Raw genomic sequence first — 27,548 nt, forward strand, 5'->3', positions numbered from 1 at the left:
CATGGTGTAGCCGGTGTGGGTACTAGGTACTCCCACTCATAAAATATGTGGCAGTTCGAAAAATTACGTAAATTTTTAACAAATATAAAAATAGAGCACATTAAACTACGATTTTTCGTCGCGACAAATGTATGTAACGTAACGATTTATCTAATAATAATTGACTGCCATAAATGTTTAATGACATTAGTGCTTTGCAGACGATATTTTATCAAAAAAAAAAACAATTCTGAACACTAATACACGACACGATAACTAAATATCTTCATTATTATTGTATATTTTTGCATCTTTCAAGTTCATCGAAATGATCTTGAAAACAGTAGTTTGTACATATCTAACCTATCATAGCAATGTTATGTCATAAAATAAATTTTTTACTCATGAGTATAAATATCATTGTGTTTGTGTCTACTTAAATGTGTATAGTGTGGCTGTAGCAAAAACAGCTTTAATTTTTTGTATGACGCGTATTGACGTGCTGTTGCCTGTTCCATTACGTATTATTAATAATAATAATATAATGATGATAAAACAATGAGAAATAAATTATCATTGCGTTATTAAAACAATATATTTAGATAAACCTTGTAGTGGTATACTGCTCAGAATCGCTTCAGATTTGATATTTCTTTTGAAAAACAGTCAGCATTAATAATAATTAAAATTATTATAAACGAAAGTTGCAATAATTGCTAAGTTAAATTTCTTACAGCTAGGCATATATAGTGACGTCAATAATTTAGTATAATAATTAATATGTACCTATGTAAAGTTATGTTCAATGCATCATCTTTTCATAAGTTTGCTATGTTTATAATTATGGCTTTCTAGATATATAAAAAAAAAATAAAATAAAACGATAAACGCTTTTCGGTTCAATCACGGACTGAGATAATATAATATATAATTTGTAATTTATATTTTACAATGTAAATTACAGCATTATCACTATTTTAAATATTTTTATACACTTTAAAAATTTTACGGAAAAATACATAATTATACATAAAATAAAAACAATGAAAATAAGATTATTTTATTTCAGTCAAGAAAAATATCAAATAGTTTAAAGAATAACATTTGTTTTACGTATACGAATATGATAATTAAAAATAAATATGAATTAAAATTGTAATTATATATTATTATTGTATATTTTTTTATTAAAAAAGTTTTAAAATAGAGAAAAAGCAGATTATAAGCTCAAAAATCAAAATCAAATTACATTTTGCACTATCACATACGAAAATAATTTCAAATTATGATAGATACGTCATACGTGATACGTCTATAATACTGTATTAATGTCAATCATGTACTGATTTTAATTCCTGTCCAATATAATATGTATTAGTTAATTCTTTACACATTTAAATTTACTTTTTCAAATATTCAAACACACAGGTAGACCAGATAAATACATAATGTGTTATGGTATTAAATATTTAGGTATACGATAAAGTCTAATATAAATGAGTAAATGAGTTTGATTAAAGAATTAACTTATGATGCAATTAGTTCGTATAAATATATGTAGGTAAATACCAACAAAATTTGAATAAATTATCGCTCATCGTCAACCTAACCTAATCTTACGTAGGTATGCGGCTTTATATAACATCTTCTTCTTCTCGAGCTTTTACGGTCATTGAAGGATTTTCGATGCCTCTAATACGTTCTCCACCCATCTCTGTCAACGCTGTCTGCTATTGTCACTCCATGGGTGCACTTGCTGTTGAAATCATCGTTGACCCTGTCTGTCCAGCGATGCTTAAGGCGACCTCTAGGTCTTTTCCCATTTATCTTTCCTTCCAGAGCTTTCTTTAAGTTCCCTTTGACCTCCATACATGCCCTGCCAACTCAATTCGTTTACTCACGAGGTAAGCATTTAAACCGGGGTTTCGGTAAATTTTTTGTATTTCTCTATTCTTCTATTTTCTAAAATATCCTTCTAAGTACTTTCTTTATATAATATATTATTATAATTTATAAGTAACTATATAAAGTATATAAAGGAGACAACCTCTTCTAAAGACAACTATACCAAACTCATCGGAATGTTTTTAAAAATAAACACTACCTATGTAGAATAATTTAGATACCCAAAATAGTAATAAAAAAAAAAAAAATGCGTATTAGACTTAGAATTGTAATTCTCTGCTTTGCGCTCAAGTTGTAAACGCTTTAATATGACGGCGCATGCTTTAAATTTTAAGAAATCAATTTCATTTAAATTCTTAATCATGTAATCCAATAAATGTTTTGTATTTAATACCTACTATAATAATTGATGAGTGTAGTAATAATTTGTCTGTTTTCCACTCATACACAGCTCATTTATGATACCGCGGGTACCTCTCAATTCTCGTATATCGTATTGATTCAGATGTTGTGGCCTTTTTATAGAATTTTTAACTGTGCCTAATTTTTTACTGTGCCTATGAATATTATTATATGTACCTATATGATATGCAGAGTGATTCATCAATCATAATCATGTGCATTATTTTCATTTAGTAATATTTGTTTATTTCCATTTGATTTTTTTTTTTTTTTTGAATTTTCATATCGGTAGAATATTTTTAAATAATTAAATGTTCAAACTATTTAAGGAGTTTCTTATAGTTATACAAGCTTCATTTTTTTTTTCAAATGAAAATCACCAGTTTTACTGTACATTTTTAGGTCGATAATTTTTCAGAAAATTCTGCATTCTGTTGTACCTACAAATCTAAATGGAAATTCAAATTAGTAGGTTTTGAGTTATTTCACGGTGTTTAATAATACTAATTAATACTAATATTTTGAAACGGTGCACACTTTTGAGTGGCGACGCCTCGTGAAGTAAATAGTAAAGATACGAAGGTTTTTATACATACGAACCTACATATTATACAATATCTACTCTAAATTACAAATAAATAGTTTTACAAGTTAAGTAAACAAAACGATTCGTCAAGCTGTTTACTCTCATTCATTTTGTTTTTTGTTAATGAATTTGGCCAATCAAACTTTGATTTTTCGAATTTCATACTTGTAAAGAATTATCGTAAGGTGATATTTTTTTCTTTATTTGAAAATATACAATCTATACCTGTTGGCATAATAATGTGTTCTGAGTACAATTTTAAATTACAGTAATGTATTAACATGTATAGAGAAATCATCCATTAATGACACTCATAGCTTGCTTTTATTTATTTCTCTCTATTTTTTTTTCGATTTTTATAATAGGTTTAATTTGTGAGGGATTGCAGATCCCGACACCATTTGCGTTTTAAGCGTCTGTGGGGGTGGGGGGACCAGGGAATGGAGGGTGTAGCGAGATTTTTATTAGTGGGTTTTGGTTTGATAATAGTCGATTTTGAAAACGTTGGTAATGTATTTTCGCTTCTTCGTGTACCGTTTTTAATTTTAAGTCGTATAGTAAATAAAATATTTTTTTCATATGAGAACCAACCTTTTTATGCAAACTGTAAAATAGAAAATTTGTTTTTAAATGTTGATGGATCTAACCTAATCAAAAATTGAATAAATAGTTTCTAACCTTCTAAGCTATCAAAACTTCTGGACTAAGAATATCTATGATAATAGCACCCCGCTGTTCCATTATTTTGTATATAATTTGTATAAATAATTAGGTAGTATATCAAATTATTAAGGAAACGTGTTAGGTACTGAAAACCTTTGTAATCTTACAATTTACTTCATATATTTTATATATATTTAAATATTTCTATTTGATTTACCGGATTTTTCAATCCCGTCACTCTGTTCTTATTGTAAATTGTAATTTGCAGTGTTTGCTATTGTTTTTAGTTTTTACCTTGCTAGTAATATCCTCTTGTAAATGCCGACTTCTTAATTCGATTAGGATCTAGGTTAGCTTATCAATTACTGCCATCTCTCAATCCCATCTTAATGTATCATATTATTATAATCATATAGTATAAAATAATAAATATCATAATGATAATTAATAAATATACTATATTATAAATATTTGGTTTATCTAAAAAAAAAAAAATATCTATCGCGGGAATTCATGGCCATATACCATGCCATCGCTCAGCAGCTGTAAGCCTGTAACCACAAATCCGTGTTGGGAAATAATAACTTTGATTACCTAACCAACGATGATTTTAGTTTATGTCTACAATTATCTCAATAAATTCATATACGTTAATTTAATTGATCGATATAATAACTATAAATAAATATTCTGAATGAGATATTATTGTTATATCATGAATTTTATAATTACATTATTGATATCTTAAACTAGGATATATATTTTAGGAATAATTTATAATGCCATACTATTGTAGTAATTGATTAACCTAACCTATCCATTGAGATACCGGTCTGTATTTTTTTAATTAATAAATAATTTAAATTTAGAATGTATTTTATAACTAAACAAAATTAATCATGGAGAATGATAGAATTTTTAATTATGAGTACCTATCTAAAGGTAGACACGATAACTTGTAGGTATGGCCGTAGATACCTAGCTGTATATAGGTACCTGCAACTTGTTAGGTATATTCTTCATCATAAAATTTTTGGAATTCATTAATTTCCAATAATAAATTTAAGTAGGCACGCTATAATCATAAGTTATGAGATTTATCATAGTCAAAAAGTCCATAAAACTGCCTGCATGAATATCCTTGTTTGGGAATGATTATTAACGAATGAGTCATCTATACATAATAATTATATAATACTCTAAGATGTAAGTCGGTATAAGTGCCTATAATAAAAGTGACGGTTTTTTTTTTTTTTTGTCAACTGTCCGCAGGAGTCGATCGACCACATCCACGTGATATCACTAGACCCACCGGTGCGGCTGAACGAGAAGCCGCCGGATTACGCGTCAGTGGTGGACGTGCCGCCGCCCAGTTACGACGACGCGATCAAGTTGGACCCGCAACGACTGATGGACAGTGGCCACCGGTCGGCGAGGGACACTTGCGCCATAACGGTGGTGCCGCCCGACGAATGCGACAAGACGTCGTCCGCCAACGAGGTCGCGGCGCCGGTTCTTCCGGACACCGCGGTATCGCAGCCGACGACCAAGCTGGCGCAGGCCATCCGGAAGAGCATACGCGACATACGGAAGCAACTGACGAACACGGTGAGCGACGGGGCGGCGGAAGTGGAGCAACAGCAACAGAGTGGTTCCGCGGTGCACGGCAGCGACGTCGCGTCGGCCGCTTCCCGCAAGTCCGACGCCCAAACCGTGGCCACCAACGCGGCAACGGCCAACGACTAGAGGTGCAATACTGCAGTTGTTATCGATGTATTGATATTATTTATTTTATTGCAATACATCGCTAATGATGTCATATTGTTACGGTCCACGCGCGAACGCGTTTTCATTCACAAGACTGAAATCACAAAACTTAATATATTATTATAACGATTATTAGGTACGATTTAATATTATACATTTAAACCTACTAAAAGATTATTATTAGATATAAGGTTTACATTTTGTCAGTTGGATTGCATGCGCTTCGTGTTTTTCGATACGTACTGCCGGTGCTGCTGTTACCCGAAAGCGCTGCGATTTACCCAACATTTATTGTGAAAATATTATTATTGTCATTGTTATTAAAGTAAACATATCAACCATTGTCACCTAGTAAGTTTTAAATTTTTAATATTGGTAAGTCGAGAAACCTTATGAAATCGTCGACTCCTGTATAATTATAAAAAAATAATATTGTTCTCATCGACAAGTTCAAAATATATTTAATTGTTAATACTTAATATAATATAACATATTATATAAAAATAAAAATGTTTAACACTCATGTCACATAAAATGAGTTGAGATGGTACATAAACCATGTTTAATTTCACCTTCTTTCCTTTGTACATATTTTGTAACAATAATGTTACGCTACAGTATACCTATTCGTTAGAACTTCAAAGGTCAGACTGTGTCACAGAGTTTAAAATAATATACTGCACAAGCATTATTTGTGTCTGAAATATTTTTGATGATTTTAAATTATAATATCCCAATATGGGCAGCCGCATCCCAAACAAAAATTAAAAAATTACAAACGATTCAAAATAAATTTCTCAGAATAGCTCTTAAAGCCCCATGGTTCATGCGAAACACACAACTCCATAATGACACTGGTATACCTTACATAAACACATGGATAATTGAACAATTTAAAAAATTTCACACGAAACTAAAAACAATAGAAGGCGCCCTTCACTTCAAAATTGGGAAAATAACTAAAAACTGCAGACTAAAGCCACGGCTACCTCAAGACATCTTGCTACCTCCAGAATCATCCTCATCATCTTCATCATCGGTATCATCAGATCAATGACCTAACTTAACAACTCAAATTTAAATTCATTTTACTAAAAAATAAAATAATGTACAAATTGTATTACTCTATATATGAAATGTATAAATAATATAAATGTATAAAAAAAAAAAATTTTAAAAACAAACATTTTGTTGAAACAATTATAATTAATAAATGAAAAAAAAAAAAATTATAATATTATATTATTTTTACACGAAATTTAGATTAAAAAAAAAAAAAACCATTATTTTGTATTGTTAACAATATAATCATAACCAGGTATAGGCAGTTGTTACAACCATTTTGATCACCAGATATTTAGGTCCCTGAATACTATGATACACTTTAAATGATTAAAAGAGTAATAAAATTATAAAACAATGTTTATCGCACAAAATAAAGTGGTTTTGCAAATTCTATACTCATTAGATAACGTCGAGGGCAAATAACATACTAAAGTAATAAATATTTACAATGTTATACTTCCAATAAAAACAATTGCATAATTTTGTAAGAAACAAAGAATATACATTTTTATTATTTAATAACATTTTTTCATTATATTAGATAATTGAATAATACATCATAAAAATAATAAGTTTATGTTTAATAATCTGATAATGACAACTTTACAGTAAAGTGTAGTGTAAATAGTTATTGGTGACCAATTGACTATATATTTTAAATTAAAATAAAAAAACCTATTTTTGTTTAAAAAAAAACATTTAATACGAGAATACAATCATCTGTTTAGATTATGAATGTATTATTTATAAACGTCTATACACTTAAAATATAAACATTTTCACCTAACCTTGGGCTTTGGCTATATCCTATATATAGTAAGTGTAGTTTGATCTTGACATTTAAAATAATATTATACTGCAATCACAATGATCTATATGCCCGACAACATATATATATATATTAGTTATCATTGTTGTTTGTAGCTAAACTTATAGACTTATTACATTTTTACATTTTACATAAAATTTTTATGAAACTTTTAAATATAAGAGATTTTACGTTTTTTAAACTCTATGCCTCTGCAGTTAATAAGTCATATAACATGTTATTGTTAGAGATAAAAATAATAAATATAATACTTATCATTAACATACAATCACCATAATAAACATACAACAATGTGTTTGATCTTGACTAAAGAAAATCAATGTTTTAATAAAAACAATTTAAATATTGCAGACTTTTCAGATAAAATATATTACACTCATTATGTTACATAATTTGAATTACAAATAATTTAACCCGATTCCACAGAAAAGGATCAGTACCATGAGGTTTATTTACACTTCAAATAGTTAGACTATTTTAGGTATAAATACATTATTTCACAAAGATGATGAAAAAGATGCTGAACTAGGAGTTGCTACAGAAGACTGACTGCTGTCTTCCCTGTCGTCACTCGAGTTAATGTGCTGAATAGAAAAATAAATTTAACTTAGTTAATTGATTATTTTCACTTAAGTTTATGATATTATAGTGATAATATTATATAGATATTATACTATTATTTAAAAAGTATTATTTTTTCAAAAAATTGTAAAAATATGTGTATTATACATTAAAAGATTTTATTATATCTTACTTCATGGAGCGTCATTAAAGCATCCAATGTATCTGGGAATACGGGCCTCACAGAATTAATCTCCATTGGTGTCAAATGGTTTAAAGAAGCTTGAACACGACCTTCTTTAATGAATAAATCAACAGAAGATCTTAATTTTGCTATTCTCAAATCCCATAGATCCTTTAAAAGACAAATCAATGAAATTAATATTTTGTAATAAAAAATCTAATGATTGTATATTTAAATATATTATTATTAAACTTAAAATATTAGGATGGACTAATATTGTGAAACTGGTTGTTTTAGAAAATATATTTTTAATAATATTATCTATATTGAATATTTAAATTAACATATCAAATATTCTAAAAAAAGTATTTCATAGAAAGTCAATTATCTTATAAGTTGTGTGAGTATTAAGTTTTTAAGTGATTAAGTAATTAGTTCAATAGTCTTTAAAAATTATCAGTAAGTTGTTAAATGATGATAATATAAAGCTAAATACTGTTATCCAAATGTATTAGTTAATGACAATACTATTCGTTCTGCAAAAAATATTAAACAAATTTTACATATTTAAAAAAAATGTTTAAATGTAATGAGATGGTAATTATTGGAACTATGACAATTTGGTTATCAAGCAAAAACTAGGCAAATAAAAATTTTGAAAACTGAAGTCAAAAACAATTAACAAGAATCTGAAATCATTATTTAATTTTGCTAGTTAGAGTTAGTTCAAACACTCGCTACACTTGCCGGCCTCAGTAGTAAAACATGAGATTGAGACTGAACTTCATAACTCCTAGGAGTGGAAATAGTCTACCTAAAAGTGGGAGTATTCTTAATACTTCCAAATATAAATACAATAATACAGTAGCATAGTTGAGGAAACTTAAAACCGCCAAAATTCAGAGTTTGAGCTCAATTCTGACTATGTAGTCTAAAACTAAAGATATTGCCTAGATTTAAAAAAAGAAAAAGAGTGGTAGGTAGTTAGAGTGCAATTATACATGGAACTGTATTCGTTAATAATGTTTAAGAAATAGATAATTTATATAGTCAATCAACTATTGATATATTACTGGTTAGGTCAGTTAGGTGCATTAGTCGTTAGGTATAGGTGAATGTGTAATTCTATTGTTATTTCAAACTAGTTTGTTATACTACATGAAAAATAAAAAGGAACATTAGATATTTAAATTATGTATTTCCCATCAAAATATCACAAATAAAAATAAGAATCTGAACATAATACTGCCTGATATGCATAAAAATATAACTAAAATTAATTAAATTCTGAGTTTTGGATGAAATATATGAAATATGAAATATAGGTGAATTTTATATCATTATTATAATTTGTAAAACAAGGAATATCAACTGACTTTAACTGCCGTTTTTATATCGTTCCCTTGCGGAATATCTTCACTGGCTACAGTCAATAACATCTGTGTAATTTCCAGGTAGAAATTGCTTGGTAGCTGTGTAAAAAATCTGAAAAAAAATCAAAAGTAAAGAGAATGGTACAATAATATGGTCAATGTGTTTACTGTACTTAGACGCTTTTTCTTCTTCAAGTCTTTCTTGCAACTTATCGACGGCCATCCAATCGGGAGCTAGGATACGACACGTCTTTTTTTGTCGCAGATTCAATGCCACCCAAATGGGAACGTTCAACGGCAGACCTGCTCGGAACGGACCATAAGAACCACAAATAAGGTGTACGTGGCCGGCGTGATTGAATGTTGGCACAATCTGAATGATCTCATTTTCGGCCATGAACTCAATTTCGGCAGGGTGCATCATGTTGGAAAATGTCCTTAAAACTGTTGAAGATATTAAAACTTAAAAGTACTAATTACAATTTTTCAGTTGGAACATGCAATGGAATGGTCGAAAGTCGAAACTGTTCAAAACAATAGAATTATTATTTTGTGATAGCGGATTTTTGATAAATTGGCGGGATTTTAAATGGACCTAACCTCAGAGTTACAGCAGCTGTTTGCCGTTCGTTTTTGGAAGAACGAAGGAACAACAAAGAACGCATTTTTTCGATGCACTAATCGAAATTTTTGTAGGTTTATGACGTTTATGTCCTTTCGTTCTGATAATTTAGATAAATTAATGAATATTTTTAAAATTAAAATAATGTTTTGTATTTACATATTATATTATCTATGTCATTGCTCAGTGTTTATCACGCTTAGTACGCTTATCACTTTTCGGGAGATCTGACCCTATCGGGCACCAATATGGCAATATCAGACATTAACATTTGACTACTCGAGCTTACCAAATTATTAAGTAATTAAGTTCCTACCTATTAACTATGACACGACAATAGGTACTAAAGTAATGAAAATACTTTAATATTGAAGTAAATTTAAATCTTTTAAAGTAAGTAAGTTACTAAATTATATTACTTATCTATAATTTCATTAACGATTCAAAACAAGATAACTCTTTGCTGTTGAATAACGCATTTTTTTAACATATTAAGTGAGTATAATAGAATACCATGTAATAGTCATATTATGTTTTATTAAGATTTAAATGTCTAAAGTATTACTCTACACTACAATAAGACCATTGTTATATATTGTAGTAATTACATTACCATATTAAATAAAATAATTCTAAGCACTTGAAAAAACTAGCAAAGCAATACTTATCTCTTTTATTACTTACAAAATATTTTTACAACAAACAAATTAAAAATAACACAGAATCAACAATCTGAGTTGTATTGAAATTAAAACCTGACACAATGAAATTTCCAATTTATTGATTGGTTTGTATAAAACATTTGAGCACTCATTTTTAGTAACGAAAATATTTGTTGTCATCTGAAAAACATGACCTGATTCTTATAAGGCCTATGATGATTGTTATGATTGGATTCTACCCTTTTTGTTTGTAGTAATAATAAATTAAATTAAATGAGAAGAGTCTCTAAGTGAAAAAAAGTAAAATACAATACAATTAAAGATTGATGCAACTTTAATATTATAATATTATGAATGATGGTTATGTTTATGTATATTTTATTTGGTTAGGCTTTTACTTATTAACATTAAAATCATGAGAATGAATTAATAAATAACTATTGTATTTAATGTTTTGTTTATGCAATTATAAAACATTATATTAGTTCTTAATGTTAAAATATTTTATTTTCACAGTGATAAGAAGAAAGAACTATAAAGCTGAGTGAAAAATGCATCACCTATTGAAATATATATTTGCTTCGAGCCAATGTTGCTGTAAAATGTATTTACCTCAGTACAGAATGTGTTTTCCAACTGTACTCCCAAATAATAAATCATTTTTGTCAGTCCGATCGTATAAAAATCACAGGATTATGGCAAATGTTTATTTTGCGGATGATCGATTTTCAAAGCGTCACAATAAATTTAAAAATGCTATTCGAGATAAACAGATTATTTTACAAAAAACTAAACAAAAATTTCAAACCAAAGGTAAATTCATTCTGGATGACATCAAGGAAACTAAATCAAAGGTACGGGATACTATAAAGGAGAATGTTTGGACAATACCTAACATGCTATGTATGACTAGAATAGTCCTAAGTCCTTTTCTGGGTTATCTTATTGTCAATGGAAACTTTGAGTATGCTCTCAGTTTTGTGGCCATAGCAAGTGTAACAGACTTAATTGATGGGTGGATTGCTAGGAATTTCCAAGGACAGAAATCGAAATTAGGTAGTTTCTTGGACCCAATGGCTGACAAAGTACTTGTGGGTACTATGTTTTTAACATTGACTTATATAGATTTAATCCCAATATACCTTACTGGTATAATTATATTAAGGGATCTGGTTTTAATTGGTGCTGCCTTTCAAATTCATTATATGTCAATACCTAAACCCAGGACTTTAAGTAAATTATTTGATGTCACCAATACCAATGTTCAACTAGCACCCATGTTCATAAGCAAGGTGAATACTACAGTTCAATTAGCAATGGTTTGTGCTACTTTAGCTGCTCCAGTTTTCGACTTTGTTGATCACCCTGCACTCAAAGCGTTGTGGTGGCTAACAACTGCTACTACAGTGTCATCGGCAATAAGTTATATAGTGCATAGAAAAAAGACTTATAAAATATTTAATAACCTAAAAAGATAATTTTTTTTTACTCATCCTACATACATAAACAATGTATTTTTAACAAGATTTTATTTTTTTATTCTAATGAATTAAACAAAATATTATAAATGTATGTATTTATGATGTGTAAACATTGAATATAATTTATAAAATATAATTTGTAAAAAAGACTCCAAAAATATATATTTTTGTTCAAATTAATTAATTTTAACATATTATTAAGTTCAATATCCTCCATATAAATAAAAATTATTTTAAGTGAAACTCTTCTACTGTTAAATCACTTATCTAACTTTAATTTCTGTTTGAAACATTATTTATTTAATTAATCAAACTTACTAAGTTTAAATAATTATTTTTGTTGTAGGTATATTTCTATTTTTTTCCATTTATGATGTATATCTGTACCAATTTAACATATTTTGTCGTTTTGATAAATATATTGTATTTTTAGTAGTATACTTTAAGACTGATTTAGTATTACTTTTATGATCATTATTCTTATAGAATTTTAATACTATTAGAACAACATAAATTTTTATCTTAAAAGAAATATTTAATTTATGTTATATATAGGTAATTGTTATTGCTAAATTATTAATATTTTTTATGCATATTACATACTATATCAAAAATATAGTGTACAATGTGATCAAAATGTAAGGCAAAATAATTTAAAATATTGGAGAACTAATTATTTTGAATCGTAACAAATGAAACAAGCTTTAGTCTGTGAAATTCATGTTTAAAAAAAAATTTAAATGTAACATCTCAGTCCTCAAAATACCAATACTTAAATAATGAATTATTAAAGTTATCTGTTTTAGTTTAATACAAGAGTTCTACCTACTGTAAATTTATCACATTTTAGTTTTTTAATATTAATTAGTATTAAGTGTTTTGTTATCAGGAATTTAATATCACACAAATTATACTATAAAATATTCTTGTCAAAGACAAAATCATTAATACCATATTATTATATTATTTTTATTAGCTCCAAATTATTTTTGTATAAATTATTTTATTGTTTCACTAAAATTGTTTTTTTTTTTATTCAACTAATACGATTGCCTGCACTTAATATATATATATATATATATTCAAAAATTTAATGACCAACGGTGGCAGTAGATGGTAACTAAAAGGACCAAGTTCTCCAACTAAAAAAAAAAAAATGATTTGTCCATACCAATTATTAGTTGGGTAATAAAAATTGTAAACTTCATGTCTATGTAATAATTAAAAATTGTTTTTTACAAACAAAGTTATATCAACTGTTATTACTTAATCAAATAATTTAAACTGTTATTAGTTATTACTTTTTATACTGAAACATTCAAACATGTATAAAAAAAATAATGTACTTGTGTTTTTTAATATTTTTAGATTGCTGTAAGAACAATTTATGAACCCAAGAATATTGTATTACATTTTTTAAGGTTTATTTTTACTAACAAACAATAATTTGTTTCATTCATAAGTTGATAAGAAACTATTGACTTGAAAATCAATAAATGCCTTTTAATAAATAATACAAAATGACAAAAAATATTTTGAACATTGTATCACTAATGTGAATATTAGGCGAAAATTTCAAATTTTGGTCATTAATTTTTAATTTCAACTAAAAAAAAAAAATCAATTTTGTAGAAGCTGGTTTTATGTAATAACAATCATGTTTTTTTTCAGAATATTTTTAAAGCTTGACTCTTTCTTTCTTTCAGTTACTGATTACCAGTCTTGTTAAGTATACAAATACTTTTTCTTTGTATTTTATTCCAGAATACTAATACTTTTTATGTTGTACAGTTTATATTACAGTTTTAAAAATTGGCCTTAAAAAAATATTTTATAATGCTTCTAATATTTTTTTTATTTTTTTTTCATTCATTATATTTAAAATGTGTCAACATATTACATGTTATTGCAAGTTTATATACAATTTATAATTTTAATATTTTTTAATACTCCATTAAATACACTGATGACATATTATACATAAAATTCATATCCACCTTGTGGAAATTCAACTTGACAATAAAATAAAATGTAACATCTGAGTTACTGTTTAGTGTTTCTTCAGTTCAATGTAACATACTTTTTCTATTAATAGTTAGTGTTAGTATTATATATTATGTATGACTATTATAAGTTGTTATGAATAATGCCAAAAGAAAAATAAATTAAAAACAAGAAAACTAATATAATATTATTTTCAGAACATTAATTAGCTTGGCCGTAGGTTGGAGACCCCTGATATACAGGAACCAGGAACATAGTTTAACTTATATTGTACAAGTAAAATTCATTCAAATACAAAAATTTGAAATGAAAATGACTAATGGATTTTTTTAGCTACTAAATGAAAACGAGAAGTGTATAAGATAATGATTTTTATATTTATATTTACTCTCGAGTATATTTAGGTAATCAGTGGCGTACCCGGGGGTAGGGTTCTGCCCCCTCCCCTGAAATGTTTTTGTTTTACAAAATAAATCTTATTTACTACCATTTCAATACACATAGTTGATCAATTGTTGGTAATTTTTAATAGATATAAATTCAATTATTAATCATATAAACAATAAAACAACTAATTATATAAAAACTGTTAAGCAAATTATTTAAATTATTTACTCATTGTGTAAAACTAACCGAACTAAATGCTGTATATACTACCGTAAGTTACCCATAGTGGTTAAAACAGAAAAAAAGGTGACCCATAGTGGCTATCTAGTATTTTTTTTCAGACAGTCATTTGGTAATACCAATCATATTTTTGTTTTAAGATTATATTTTATTTTAAACGCAGTACAAACATACACGAGTAGCGTTAATTTTTATTAACACCTCTCATACACTAATTTAAATCACTCATAGTACATTAAAAAAAAAAAAATCACAACATTATTGAGCGATATTATAATAAAACAATAATTACCTATTTACAAATGTTTAGTACTTACACGTCGTGTGCGACACAATTAACTAAATTTAAATATAAATGTCTGTTAAAAATAAATTAGTCGCTGGACAGTAGTTTTGTATTTTTTTTCATTAGTAGCAATAATAATAAAGTAAAATATAAAATGTATTAATGGCATGGGTTCTTGTTACCGGTTCCTCAATGTAATAATTATTAACTCTGTATAATAAAAATACAACGATAATATTATTATGTTAAAAACAATTAGATAGGTACAAAAAAATATACGTATAATTAATAACTATATTATCGATTATGATCATAAACTTTAAAGCTACGATCTTGATACATTATACATATATATATATATATATACGATTATGACATAAATACATATATTATTTATATATAGGTATACCTAGGTACTAGGTGTATTATAGAGCTAATAACAAAATATTATATTCGGTATTTTTACCAGTAGAAACAACAACATATAATATATCATTTTCTCGCACATAAATTATTTTAATATTTTTGGTTATTGATAGTAATATAAGTGTATGAAATATTATATTATTATAATAACGATCGAAGGTGTGTCGATGGTGACAATATTTAATAAAAAACGGCTGACCTCATATATTGTATAATCATCATTTACATCAGTGAAACCTCTCCTAACATTGTGGTGGAAGTTTTTTTTTGGGAATAGACATGACCAAAGTGAGCCCTCTGAATTGCGAACAACTCCGAACTGCTCATAAATTGTCAGCGACCGATGGTGTCCGGTATTTAGAGGTTTCGCCGTATTGATATTACAATCAGTTCCTGCCGTTCCTAACCTCGATCACCACTCCGCCGCCGCCGCCGCCGACACCGTTATTGTACCCGTTGATGGTGTCGCCTCCGTTGTACCGGCTCTTGGTCACGGTCTTTGTCTCGGTCGACTCGATGGTCTCCACCCGGCCGTCCCTGGGCACCTTTTTCTTGGTGAAGTTCTGCACCGTGTTGGTGACGCTTGGCCGGTAAGGATCGTCAGACTTGGATGTGATCCGCACCGTCTCGGTGTAATCGTCCTTGCTGCCACGGCGCGTCACGCTCCGGTTGGTCACCTCGCCGCCTCCGCGGTGCCTGATGGTCGGCGACGACGAGTGGCCGCTGCTCGAATACGGCCTGTCCATTTTGACGGGAGAATAACGCCGGCCGGCGGTGGTCGCGTCCTCCTGGTAGCTGAGCGTCTTGTACAGCTCGGGCGCGTGGTCCAGCAGGCCCTTCATGAAGATCTTTTTCTTCGGATCGTCCCGCCGGTACGCAGTGCCAGTGCCGCCGCCGTTGCTCAACTCTCCCGGGCTGGCCCAACTGCCGGACAGCGATCTGTACCCGTCGTCCGCGCCCACCGACAGGTCCTTGGTGCTCCTGCTCAACATGCTCACGATGTTCGGGCTCTTGAGCGGCGGCGGTGACTCTTCTAGCCGGTGCAACGTGCTCACCGACCGGCGCGTCTGCAGGTGTCCCTGATCCGGTTGCACGTTGAAGCTCTGGCTCCGGAGCAACGACGGTTTCGAGAACGTCCGTTGCGGTTTCGTCGGCCCGTTGGCGAATGACACGTTGATCATGCTTCCTGAGTTGGCCGCCGACCGGTTAGTAACGCCGCCGTATTCGTTCTCCCGGGACGCGTGCACCTGTGATGGTAACGAAACCGAATTATTGTAATGTGCCGTTTAAATATTATTATAGCGTATTATGCGACTGCCCGGCGAATTATTTTATCAAAGTTCACTTATTATTATTATTTTTTATTTAAATAATTATTAATCAGTTTATAATTTTATATATATAGTTACAGGACAAAGTGGAATATTATCGATACGTAAAAGTCGAATTTTGGACGAATAATTACCGAAAATATTTAAAAGTTTGACGGCAGACACGGAGTGGGACGAGCAAAGAGCCACGGTGTTTATTAATATACTGAGTCTACGTTTGTGACATTTTTACGATAGGTCTACTTAATTTTAAATTATAAGTATTTATAGCTGGTAAGCAATAAGCATATAAGTACGTAATAATTACTAAAATAATATTGACCGTTTACGAATGCAAAGACTTGGATACAATTCGGTTTATAAAAGTCACGATGGAAATCGTTATTTTTAAATCGTAAAAACTAGATAAATTATATCAAAATCTATAATAATTATATAGATGATAGATCTATGGTCTGTGGCATGGCAAATGTTAGTAATAGCATAGATTAAATATAGGTACTATTTAATCCGCCATGGTAATAGCCAGTACTAGGGATATCTATGTTTTATAATATTGAACTGAAAATTAGCTCAAATTCGACTTTCTTACTCAGATCACTATTAGATAGATGCGGACAATAATCTTGATACACGACAACTTTGCAGGTTAGATTAGGGTGCAGGTCAACTGTACGGTCTATACGAATGATTTTAATTAAATTAGTTTACCTGCTTTTTTATTTTGCTCTCCGTTCGGAGTTTTCTCGGCAACGTTTGTGCTCTATCCGACACGTTACTGTTGTTATCGTCAGCTAACAGACGTCCCGTGGACTTACTAAATCGACCCAATGTAGTACTGGTCGTGTTCACTGGTATAGTCCTGCAACATTTATTTTTTAGTCTATATAACTGAATAACACTATTCACTAAAAATATTAATATCAACATTTACTTTTTGATTCGCGTTTTATATTTCAATTTTCAATATATTATTATATTAACCTGATTAATCACCAGTGACTAAAATGTGTTGATGAAATGTAGTAGGTATAGGTACCTACATGAGACATGACATTATGGGTATGTATTACATATAGTTTACTTAATAGGTAGGTACTTGCGGTAATTCATTTAATATTATGTACAAATAGGTAGTACCTATCTACAATTGATTTTTTTTTAAATCTAATATTCTAGTAAAAAAATGTTTTAATTGCGCTATCTAGTCAAGTTATGGTGACATTATATCGTAGGAAATAAGAAGTAGCCGTATATTTCCTGATTTGGATTTTTAACGTGGGCGTTTTCTACGTGCTGTTGTCGGTCCGTGGAAATATGTCGTGGAAAACAAACGTAAACAAGTCAAAACTAGACGATGTATGTCATCAGGTAGGTTTAGGTTTGAAACAGGACGTAGGTGTGTTACAACGCAACGTTTCAAATTAATTACATTATTTTCTCGTGAATAATTGGTCCCTACGTAAATGAAGTGCCGTGCCTCGACCTTGAAAGCACCGAAAACGGAGTATCGACTAGCCACAGTGCGTAATAGTGTCACACAATGTATATTTCGAAATTATCTAAACTGCGTGTGTTACTACCAACTATAATAGTATTATGGTGGTCACTATACCAGGGAAATGTGTCTATATAATATATTAAAACAATTAAAAGACTTGGCCATTGCCAATTTCGAATGATTATATTTTAAGTGGTATCCAAATCCAAGGTCGGTTTTTTAAATCTATTCTTTACTCTATTATTTTAATAATATAGCCTGAGGATATTCGTCTAATCATTAGATTGTCTAATACGCGTAATTCTATAATCATGACTAATATTTTATTATAATTTGTTAATTGTTAAAACTTTATAATGAAACCTACCTACGAATACAGGAGAAGTCAATCATTGACATAGAAAATGTCAAACTAGAAACTTACACTTGGAAATTTAAATTACCTATGTGCGTAAAGCATTAATATTATTTTTGATTAAGTGTTCTATAATTAGATTTTGGATGATATTATAAATTAACTAAATCAAAATTTAATTACAAATTAGAAACATTATTAGAGCTTAACTAGTTTGAACTATAAAAATCCTATTGAAACTTTTTAAATTAATATAATAGCTATACTTTTTATATTATTTGTACATTGTACGGAAATACAACGTAGGGAATTATATATAAATAATTAAAATCAAAACAATATTATTTGTTAACTAATTTAACAAAATTTTCAAATGACACCTAATTGTACATGGGATTACACAAAACGTAATCGTAGTGCATTTTGCACTCGAAAAAACAAGTGCAGACTTAAACCGTTAATATGAATGTTAACTAAAAATATATTATGTATTAAGTATTTGTTTAGATAACGCCTGAATATAATATTTTATCTCAAAAGAATAGACACAATATTGATAAAATAAACTTTAAATCTAAAAAAATATTATTCCTAATTGAGTGGATTTCGTCCAATATAATCTAGTTCGACGTATTGCGCACAATGTAATTAGGTGTGTCATAAACTGACAAAAATCACTGCGATTGAGTGTGTATGTGTGCGTCTATTTCAAAGCTTCCGCAAATCTCAGAGAAATCGTCTGTGGCCTACGCAAATCTATAAGTATATTCTGTGGCATGTCTCCCTCGCACGGGGAAATTGTAGCCCGCAGTTCACTTTCATTCGCACACGCAAATAATAATAACAACACAACGACAGCAGACACGAGACACGCCTCGTGCGAAATCAGCTTGTAGCAATTAATGTAAATACTTTATTTAAAAAAATAAAAACAGGTTTCGCCTTTTTAAGATATTAGCACACGGCACTGACAATCAAGTCCGTGTGCGTTTATCAATTTTCGCCAGCCTCCTTGTAGATACAAAAAAAAAAAAACAGGCTAATAATCATGTTGGCGTTTTAATATTTAAAGGAGTGTTCTATTCTATGCTAATAATGTTATACACGGTTGATTGTTACGATACGACTTGTAAAGCGTAGGGCCATCGTTTTTTTGTTGCCATATTGTGATGCTGAATCGTATACACAATAACAATGGAAATGATCTCGGATTTTTATTATTTATAATCATTGTCATTGTAACGAAATAATATCGACCGAAAATTGTAAATCGATAAGTATCAATAGTTAACATGAGTGGTGACGGAGTATATGATTCGTAGGTTAAAAGATATATTATATGGGTTATGCATAAATATATTTAGATAAACGCGAAGTAATATTAATTTATTTTATTATGAATTAAGATAAAAAAAACAAAAATTGAGCCACCTAATACTATTTTTACATAATACAAATAATTAATTGTCGCTAAGTCCAATAATACATTAGGATATTATATTAAAAATATCATTAGGACGCTGTTTTAGTAAAATAATTTTTATATTTTATACTCTATGATAATAACTGATTAGGTATGTATATTTTACATTTATATAATTAGTAAATATAGTAATACAACATAATCTATTCGATAACTAGATCAAAATGGCAAAGTAAGAAATATAGCTTATATATTTATCTGTTATCACTTATCAGAGTTAAATATTATAAAATGTTTGATGAAGTATTATAAAAAAAATAAAGTTTAAAATACATCACAATAAATAGGAAGGTTAGGTACTCGGATCCTTTGTTCAATTATTTGTCTTACAACAGTTATAAGTTTATAACAGTTATTATATTATATTTTCTTAATAGTGTGAGATCAAATAATTAGTATTCTACGAACTAAATAACTAAAACGAAAAGTAAAAATACGATTACTTTGATATTATGCATGATAGCAGTACACTGGTATTAGTTACTCCGTACTCGACTATAATAGGCTGTATTAAAATAAATTTTTTTTAAATAATCGCCAGAATTAAATTTCCAATAATTAATATAAACTTTAGTCTTGTGACTTGAGGTTGAATTATCGTAATAATTATATGATGGTAAAAAAAAAATTCGCCGAAAAGTTTAAAACTATACGTTATCGAGTTAGTGTGCGGTAACGATGAAAAAACAAATAAGACTGTCGTGGTGGAAAGGCAAAAACCTATACATTTCAGGATCTGCCCTAACCTGGAGCGACGCAGGTAAAAACTTAAGGATAATAACGTGGCAGGGATTTTGATATTACCTCTGGACGTAATGAGTTTGGTGATTGTGTTGCGGTGAGTCGTAAGTGCCGCCGCCGTTCTTCTTGTGCGATCTGCGCTTTCCACCGTCGTATTCCCTCTCGCGGCCGTAAATGCTACCTCCGAACGGATCTTCGCCCAAATAGTATCTGTGCACTCCGTTGCCGGTCCTGCCACCGCCGTTCATCACCGGCGATTGTCCTCTGACGTGCTGACCGCGGTGCCCGTTGTACCCGTCAATGTCGTCGTCGTTGTCGTCTTCGTCGTAGTCGTAGTCGTCGTCGCGCGCCTTATTGCTACGTTTGTTGTCGGCCGTCCGTCCAGCTCGGTGTCTGTCCAACGTCTGCGTGCTGCCGAACAACCGTTGATGGCGGTCAGCGGCTGGCCTGACGCCGCCGTCGTAACTCCTGTAGGTGTTCTCGCCGTCGTCGCCGTCGTAACCGTAGTCGCCGTCGTCGCCGCTGTCGGCGTGCCGTCGCTCGGACGATTCCGGTTTCTTCCGGTTTTTCTTCCGATCGGCGTCCGACTTGTTGCCGTGCCCGCCCGTGAACTTGCCCACCAGCCGCCGGAACGATTCGCCGAACGATTTCTTCCGCTCCTGTTTACCGTTGCCGCCGTTGTCGGGCGCCGGTCGCGCATCCGCCGCAAACCTCGTCTTTTGGTACACCTTTTTCGAACGTCCGCCCGCCGTCGACGACCCGTTGCTGGCCCGCCGTTCGGGTTCCGGCGAATAGTCTGGTTTCGGTTCTGGCGCCACCGCGGCCGTCGGTTTGTTATTGCGATGGCCGTCCGCCGATCGCCGCCGGCGGTGGTCCCACGACCGGTACGGGTCCGACGGCGCCGGCGAATCGGTTTCGTCGTGACGTCGGTCGGCAGCTGTAGTCTGCGGGAATAGGAAAAACATGGTTATAATAATAAATAATAATGAAAAAAAAATTAAAAAATTAACTCGTCGTTCAACGCAATAATCGTCATAGTCATTATTATTATTATTATTATTGTCATTATTACATCATTTTTATTGTTATAATTATATATTGTATTAAGAACAAGAAGATTTTTTTTTATCCATAAAGTTTAAGACCTCCTTCTCCTCCTAACTCCCTCCCTTCCCGGTTAGACCCATTGCAGCAGAATAATCGTCGTGTCGCATTATAACAGTATTACTGCTGCTGCAGGTGATGTGCAATTAAATAACCATAACCATGGTTAGAGGCGTAAAGTTACTATTTTTATGAAAATAACGTGACTACATATGGAATATTTTTAAGCAAAATGCACGCTTATAATGTAAGTATAAACTGGTAAAAAACGGTTTGCTTCCGTTAACGTATTTAAAACATATTATAATCTTTACAGAAGATTGATACGAGTGTTGTATTAACTATTTTATTATTCACACTGCATAACCTATACATATATAGTTACAGCACGTTTAGACAATTTACCTATATTGAATCAATTATTAGTGATAATTAGGGCCCGGAATTATATGCACTAAAAATGTACGAAATATGCATGCATATGTGCACTGATTTTCATTCAAATATGCAAAAATATGTGAAAATATGTAAACAAAAATGCATTTTAATTAAATTTATTTAGTTTAAAAATGAATATAATTCATTAAATAATTAATATGGAATAAAAAAACGAATTAAATTTGATATAACTTAATTGTATTTTGTATGATGTATTCAATATTGTATATTGTATCTAAATAAAAATTCACGAACAAAAATCAATCGAAACAAATTTAATATATTTTTATAAAATTTCAAAATTACATGGAGAGTTACAGTTAACTATTAAAGACTTGGTTATATTTTCAAATAAAAATGCATGTCGATTTTCAGCTAAGTTTTTTTTCACATCCGCGAGTTGTACGTATGACTTAGCGTTATAAGTATTAGTATTAATAACTTAATAAAATAGGTACTATTTTTTCATAAATAATATGCATTATATTTTAGAAAAATACTAAAATATGCATACAAATTAAAAATTTTCCAAATATGCAACATTTAATTTTGCATACCAACACTCCAACACATTAGATTAAGATTCAAATTTGTATCTTACCTAGCTATTTTTTAATTTAATAAATAAAAATATCCAAATGCATACAATTGAGAGCCTTAGTGATAATAGTCATAGGCGCCCATTTGGAAGGGGGGGGGTCATGACGGGGCAATTTCCCCCCTCTGGAAAAAAATTATATGAATTTAAAATGTAATAAATATTAGAATTATGTTGATAGCATAAAATAAAACATTTAAGAATTCTGTTGTTTTGACCCTCTTGAAAAGTTACTTATGGACTAAAGGTGCCCATGGTGATAATATTATACATAGAATCTTGTTTTTTTTTTTTATTAGCTATCGGTATAAAACTATAGACATAGAATCTAATTCACATAAAGTACTTCATCAACAATTTTAATTAGGAAGTATAATGTATATTCAACAATTTCTTAATACGATTAACTATAGATTTAAAATAAATTATAACTTATAAGAAAACAAATATACTATGTTAACGTGGATTTTATTAATTTTGATATACCTACATGAAAATGTAAAATATTTATCTATATCTTATAAAACAATTATTCGAAGAATGGTATTACAATACATCTTATAAACCTGTTTATTTATTACTTTAAACTATCATAGCTATTACAAATTATACATTATACAATATACATATTATAATCCATAATATTTTACTACCTATATACATAACATACATGTGCAACAAAACTGATATTTTTAAATGAATTATCCTTTTATTTTATTGCCTGTTTCAAACGTACCTAGATAAAATATTTTAACTAAATATTATATTCAATTAATTACACTGGCAGTCAAAATAGTTGACAAAAATGTACAAAATAGTCAATAGATAAATTTAATTACAGTGATGTAATATGGATTATCACCATCATTTAAAATACTTATAAGAATTATAAGAAACAAAGATATGATTTATCACTTAAAGTATCAAATATCGTACATTATCGAAATTTGTATCGAATATGGCAATAAGTAATGACGCTTTAAAATGTTTTATACTTATTTAACACCAAAATTATTAATTTGTTATAAAAAGTGTATGAAATTAAATTTTAGGTATATCTTAATGCTTAAAAATTAACTTTTATGACAATTTGTCTTAGAAATTACAATAAAAATTAATATTTAATGATACAAATATTTTTAACATCACAGAAATATTATATCACTTTTTAAATAAGATTACAATGAACTACAATAATTTAGACTACCTATCTTAAATGAGGAATTATAACTAAATATTGTGGTTTTGTGAAAACTAATTGATTTTATCATAATATTACAGAGAAACATTCAAATAAATAAAAAATTATTAATGTAATAAGTACCTATATGGCTATATAGTTATAAAATATGAATAATTTATCACTTAAAAAATCTGAATTTAATTGTTTTTTTTATTAAAAGAAAAAATGTATTGTGTTAAAATTTATGTAGATGACACGTATATTTGTATAGTACATATTGATAATATTGACATCACTTTTTATTATAAAATTCGTATCTATAATCTATATTAAACAAAATAATTAATGTTATGTTTTACAGCTATTAATATGATTAATATAATACTTGAAAATGATTTTATATCATAAATTTGAAATTATCATAATCAACATAAAGTTTATTGATATTGTATAGTGGTCTATCAATGATAGCAGGTATAAATTTAGCTTTAGTGTATCAGTTTATTATCTGTAGGTACTACTGTTACTATAGGTAGGTATATTTGATATTTTAGGGTGTGGTTTACGTTTCAGTTATTTTTTTTTTTTACTTCAGATGTTTATCTAAAACATCTTCACGCTTGTTATTGGCTTCCATATCGAATTTCAATCGAAGAGTGCATTCTTGAAATATTTGTATCTTAAATTTGGGGGTTGACCAAGATAAGTGGTTAACAATAAATTTAATTGAGTATTTGATATTCTTCCAATGTCGAGGTATTCTTATTTATCAACTACAATGGGGCTTTAGATTTCATCTAACAATATTTAATGTTACTTAAGTACTAATGATTTTGTGTTTGTGTGTATTGCCTACTACATATCTAGCTGAGGCGCAAGTCACCTTTTTTACATATTATAACATATTTTTTACACTATGTATTATTTGTATTTATATAAAAATAAAATATTATTCAATTTAGGTATATTCAAAATTATCAACAAAATTATTGCGAATGGTTAACGGATATCTCACCTGAACATATCCATTGTGATGCGATTGGTTAAAACCATTTATCGCATTCCGTCCAGACAATTTATCTTTTGTCATTTCGTATCCCTGGACCCTTTGTTGTACTGAATTGAACAATGGAGATGACTCTAATTCATTAACAGAGTTTTTAATAATTTCGGTTTTTTGTTCTCTTTTTTTTCTGATCGGGGGCCTGATAGGTGGCGAATCATTATTTTTCCATTCAGACACTCCTTTGAAGTATCCATTGGCTGGCGTTTCTGTTGATTTCATAGTAACATTTATGAAACTATTTGACGTAGTCTTTTGATGACCTCGATTATCCTCTTCTTCTTCTTCTGATAAGTTTCCGGTAGACGACCTAGTTGATTCGCTGCCAAAATGATGCTCTAGCCATTTAGCTGTTTCCACCTATAAAAAAAAAAAAGTTATTAAAAAATTATAATAATTATAATTTAGAAGTAATTTATTAATATGTATAGTTATAATAGTTTACTATACTAACTTTTCTTGTACGTTCTTCTTCATCGAAGTCAGCTAGAGTTTTCCCGGCAACCGGATGCTGTTGTCTATCACGCATCTTGCGTATTCTTTCCGATAAGCTCTCCCAACCTACCAATTCACCCGCATTTGTCATCATCTGCAGTTGATTGATATCACCAAGTCGATCTCCTTCTTCGTTGGTCGCTTCGTAACGCATTTGCTCTCCAATTTTCTCACCGTCCGCTAAATACTCAACCAACTCTTGATCCTTGGTCTTGGCGTATCGATGCGAACTTTCACGCAACGACTCTTGTAGTGCTGAAGGTGGCAACGGAACACTGTCTGGTTCATCAACTCCATTTACCTATGAAAACACAATTCATTATTATAATACCAATTGCAGTTATAACGTTAAACAGTCGTATTATTAATTATTGAAATTCATAAATCTGCAGTCAAATACAACTCTAATAATATAGTCACTTAGTCCAAACGATAGAACTGTTTTCTAAAAGAAACATGTGCCAATAGTGAATATAGAAACTAGAAATAGGCTCTAATAAATTTAATTATTTGTAATATTAATTTGCGAAAGTAAAATGCATATTGTACTGTGTAAAAATTATCTGTTGATTAATAAACGAATAAAATATTTATATTTATATATATTTAAGTATATTAAATAATAAAAGTATAATTATATTTACATATTTAAAGTAATCAATTTTAGTTAGAACTTTTAATTTACTATTACCTACACTTTTGAATGGATAAAATGTATTAAATCATTTAATTTACAAATACGTTACCTCTTCATGTTCGGTGGTTTTTGATGTTTCGGTAACGATTTTACCATCTTTTTGAACTTCTCTTGTGTGTCTGGTATCTTCTGTGTCTGTCACTTTTTTATTTTTGGTACTCTGATGCACTACCCTAGGTCCAGTGCTATTTACATGGACCAACTTGTGATTGGCTTCTTCAAGAGCCTCACGGATGTCTCGCTTGCTCTGTATTGCTTCTTGGTAGGCCTATATCAACAAATAAAAGAAAGCTGATGTAAGTATATTTTTAAATCATACAATTATTTTTTCCAAATGTTTAATAACATAGTTTATGAAAAATGGCAGTTATTAATTATCAAACCAAAATTGAAAACGTTTTTAGTACATAATATTTCATATTTTTTACCTCTTGATACTTAAAAGTAATTTTTAAGTGATCAACTCGTTATTTTCCGTGTAAAATATTTTAATAATAGTTTCTATTAATTTCATTATCATGTTCATAATATACGTGAATACTGAATAGGTACGTAAAAACACTGCAATTCAATTTATTTGCCCAGTCCAGTCTTTGGAATTATATAAATATTAATCAATTTATTAGAATAACTTTTCAGTATAATCATTAATCATATACAAAAATACACATAATAATAAATATATTAATTTTAAATATAGCGTTGTATCAACAATATAATTGACGATCTTTTGACCAACTAGGTTACTCAGCTCAACTATATAGTCTAATTATGTAAACAAGCGTGGTTTATTCTACAGAATATATATATATATATATATATATATATTATTTGGTAGGTAATAGTTATACACATGTATCTGCTTATATCGTAAGTGTGTAGAGACATGTACAACTATTCCCTTGTTAACTGTTTGTTTATGACTGGAATATTTATGACTATGAAGGTCACTGCCACGTCATATGAAGGACGTTTAAATTAACAATAAAGAACATAATATGGAATTCCGATAAACCCCATTACAATAATAATGATACTATTGAGGTTGGATTGCGCTTTGGATAGGCATGTGTGATGGACGTTGGAAGCAATTCTACTTGTATTAATCAATGCCAAACATATTTTTTAGTTGCAGTG

The 27,548-nt window shown here is 29.8% G+C and overlaps 4 protein-coding genes across 11 annotated transcripts in view; 2 read left to right on the forward strand and 2 right to left on the reverse strand.

The window, feature by feature from the left end:
- The window catches only part of LOC149054295 (uncharacterized), a 42,921-nt gene extending 37,268 nt beyond the window's left edge, over window positions 1-5,653 (forward strand). For all 5 annotated transcript variants that reach the window (XM_089230422.1, XM_089230424.1, XM_089230425.1 and 2 more), the window contains exon 3: window positions 4,808-5,653. In XM_089230422.1, coding sequence (XP_089086548.1) covers window positions 4,808-5,281 — 474 coding nt within the window. In that variant the 3' untranslated portion in view covers window positions 5,282-5,653. The remainder of the gene's footprint in view (window positions 1-4,807) is intronic.
- Window positions 5,654-7,539: 1,886 nt separating this feature from the next.
- Window positions 7,540-9,850, reverse strand: LOC107167981 (DNA replication complex GINS protein PSF2-like protein). The gene is made up of 4 exons (XM_015517218.2): window positions 9,488-9,850; window positions 9,318-9,426; window positions 7,951-8,112; window positions 7,540-7,780 (listed from the first exon to the last, which is right to left on the reverse strand). Exons 1-4 carry the CDS (start codon window positions 9,736-9,738, stop codon window positions 7,694-7,696), a joined length of 609 nt encoding a protein of 202 aa, XP_015372704.1. The 5' UTR covers window positions 9,739-9,850; the 3' UTR covers window positions 7,540-7,693.
- A 203-nt stretch (window positions 9,851-10,053) lies between these two features.
- Window positions 10,054-13,325, forward strand: LOC107167980 (cardiolipin synthase). Of its 2 annotated transcripts, none has more exons than XM_015517216.2 (2): window positions 10,054-10,431; window positions 11,115-13,325. In XM_015517216.2, the coding sequence occupies exon 2, from the start codon at window positions 11,150-11,152 to the stop codon at window positions 12,074-12,076; it is 927 nt and encodes a 308-aa protein (XP_015372702.2). In that variant the 5' UTR covers window positions 10,054-10,431; window positions 11,115-11,149; the 3' UTR covers window positions 12,077-13,325. The 2 variants fall into 2 exon arrangements, with proteins under 2 accessions (XP_015372702.2, XP_015372703.2); XM_015517217.2 differs by having other exon boundaries at window positions 10,054-10,329.
- A 1,114-nt stretch (window positions 13,326-14,439) lies between these two features.
- The window catches only part of LOC107161979 (uncharacterized), a 59,871-nt gene continuing 46,762 nt past the window's right edge, over window positions 14,440-27,548 (reverse strand). For all 3 annotated transcript variants that reach the window (XM_015508647.2, XM_015508645.2, XM_015508648.2), the window contains 6 exons: window positions 26,461-26,679; window positions 25,674-26,015; window positions 25,172-25,579; window positions 20,897-21,777; window positions 17,465-17,615; window positions 14,440-16,669 (listed from right to left, as the gene is read on the reverse strand). In XM_015508647.2, coding sequence (XP_015364133.2) covers window positions 15,809-16,669; window positions 17,465-17,615; window positions 20,897-21,777; window positions 25,172-25,579; window positions 25,674-26,015; window positions 26,461-26,679 — 2,862 coding nt within the window. In that variant the 3' untranslated portion in view covers window positions 14,440-15,808. The remainder of the gene's footprint in view (window positions 16,670-17,464; window positions 17,616-20,896; window positions 21,778-25,171; window positions 25,580-25,673; window positions 26,016-26,460; window positions 26,680-27,548) is intronic.

The sequence above is a fragment of the Diuraphis noxia genome, unplaced genomic scaffold, assembly GCF_037042655.1.
Source record: "Diuraphis noxia isolate RWA-SAM2 unplaced genomic scaffold, SU_Dnox_SAM2 contig0008, whole genome shotgun sequence".
Taxonomy (NCBI): domain Eukaryota; kingdom Metazoa; phylum Arthropoda; class Insecta; order Hemiptera; family Aphididae; genus Diuraphis; species Diuraphis noxia.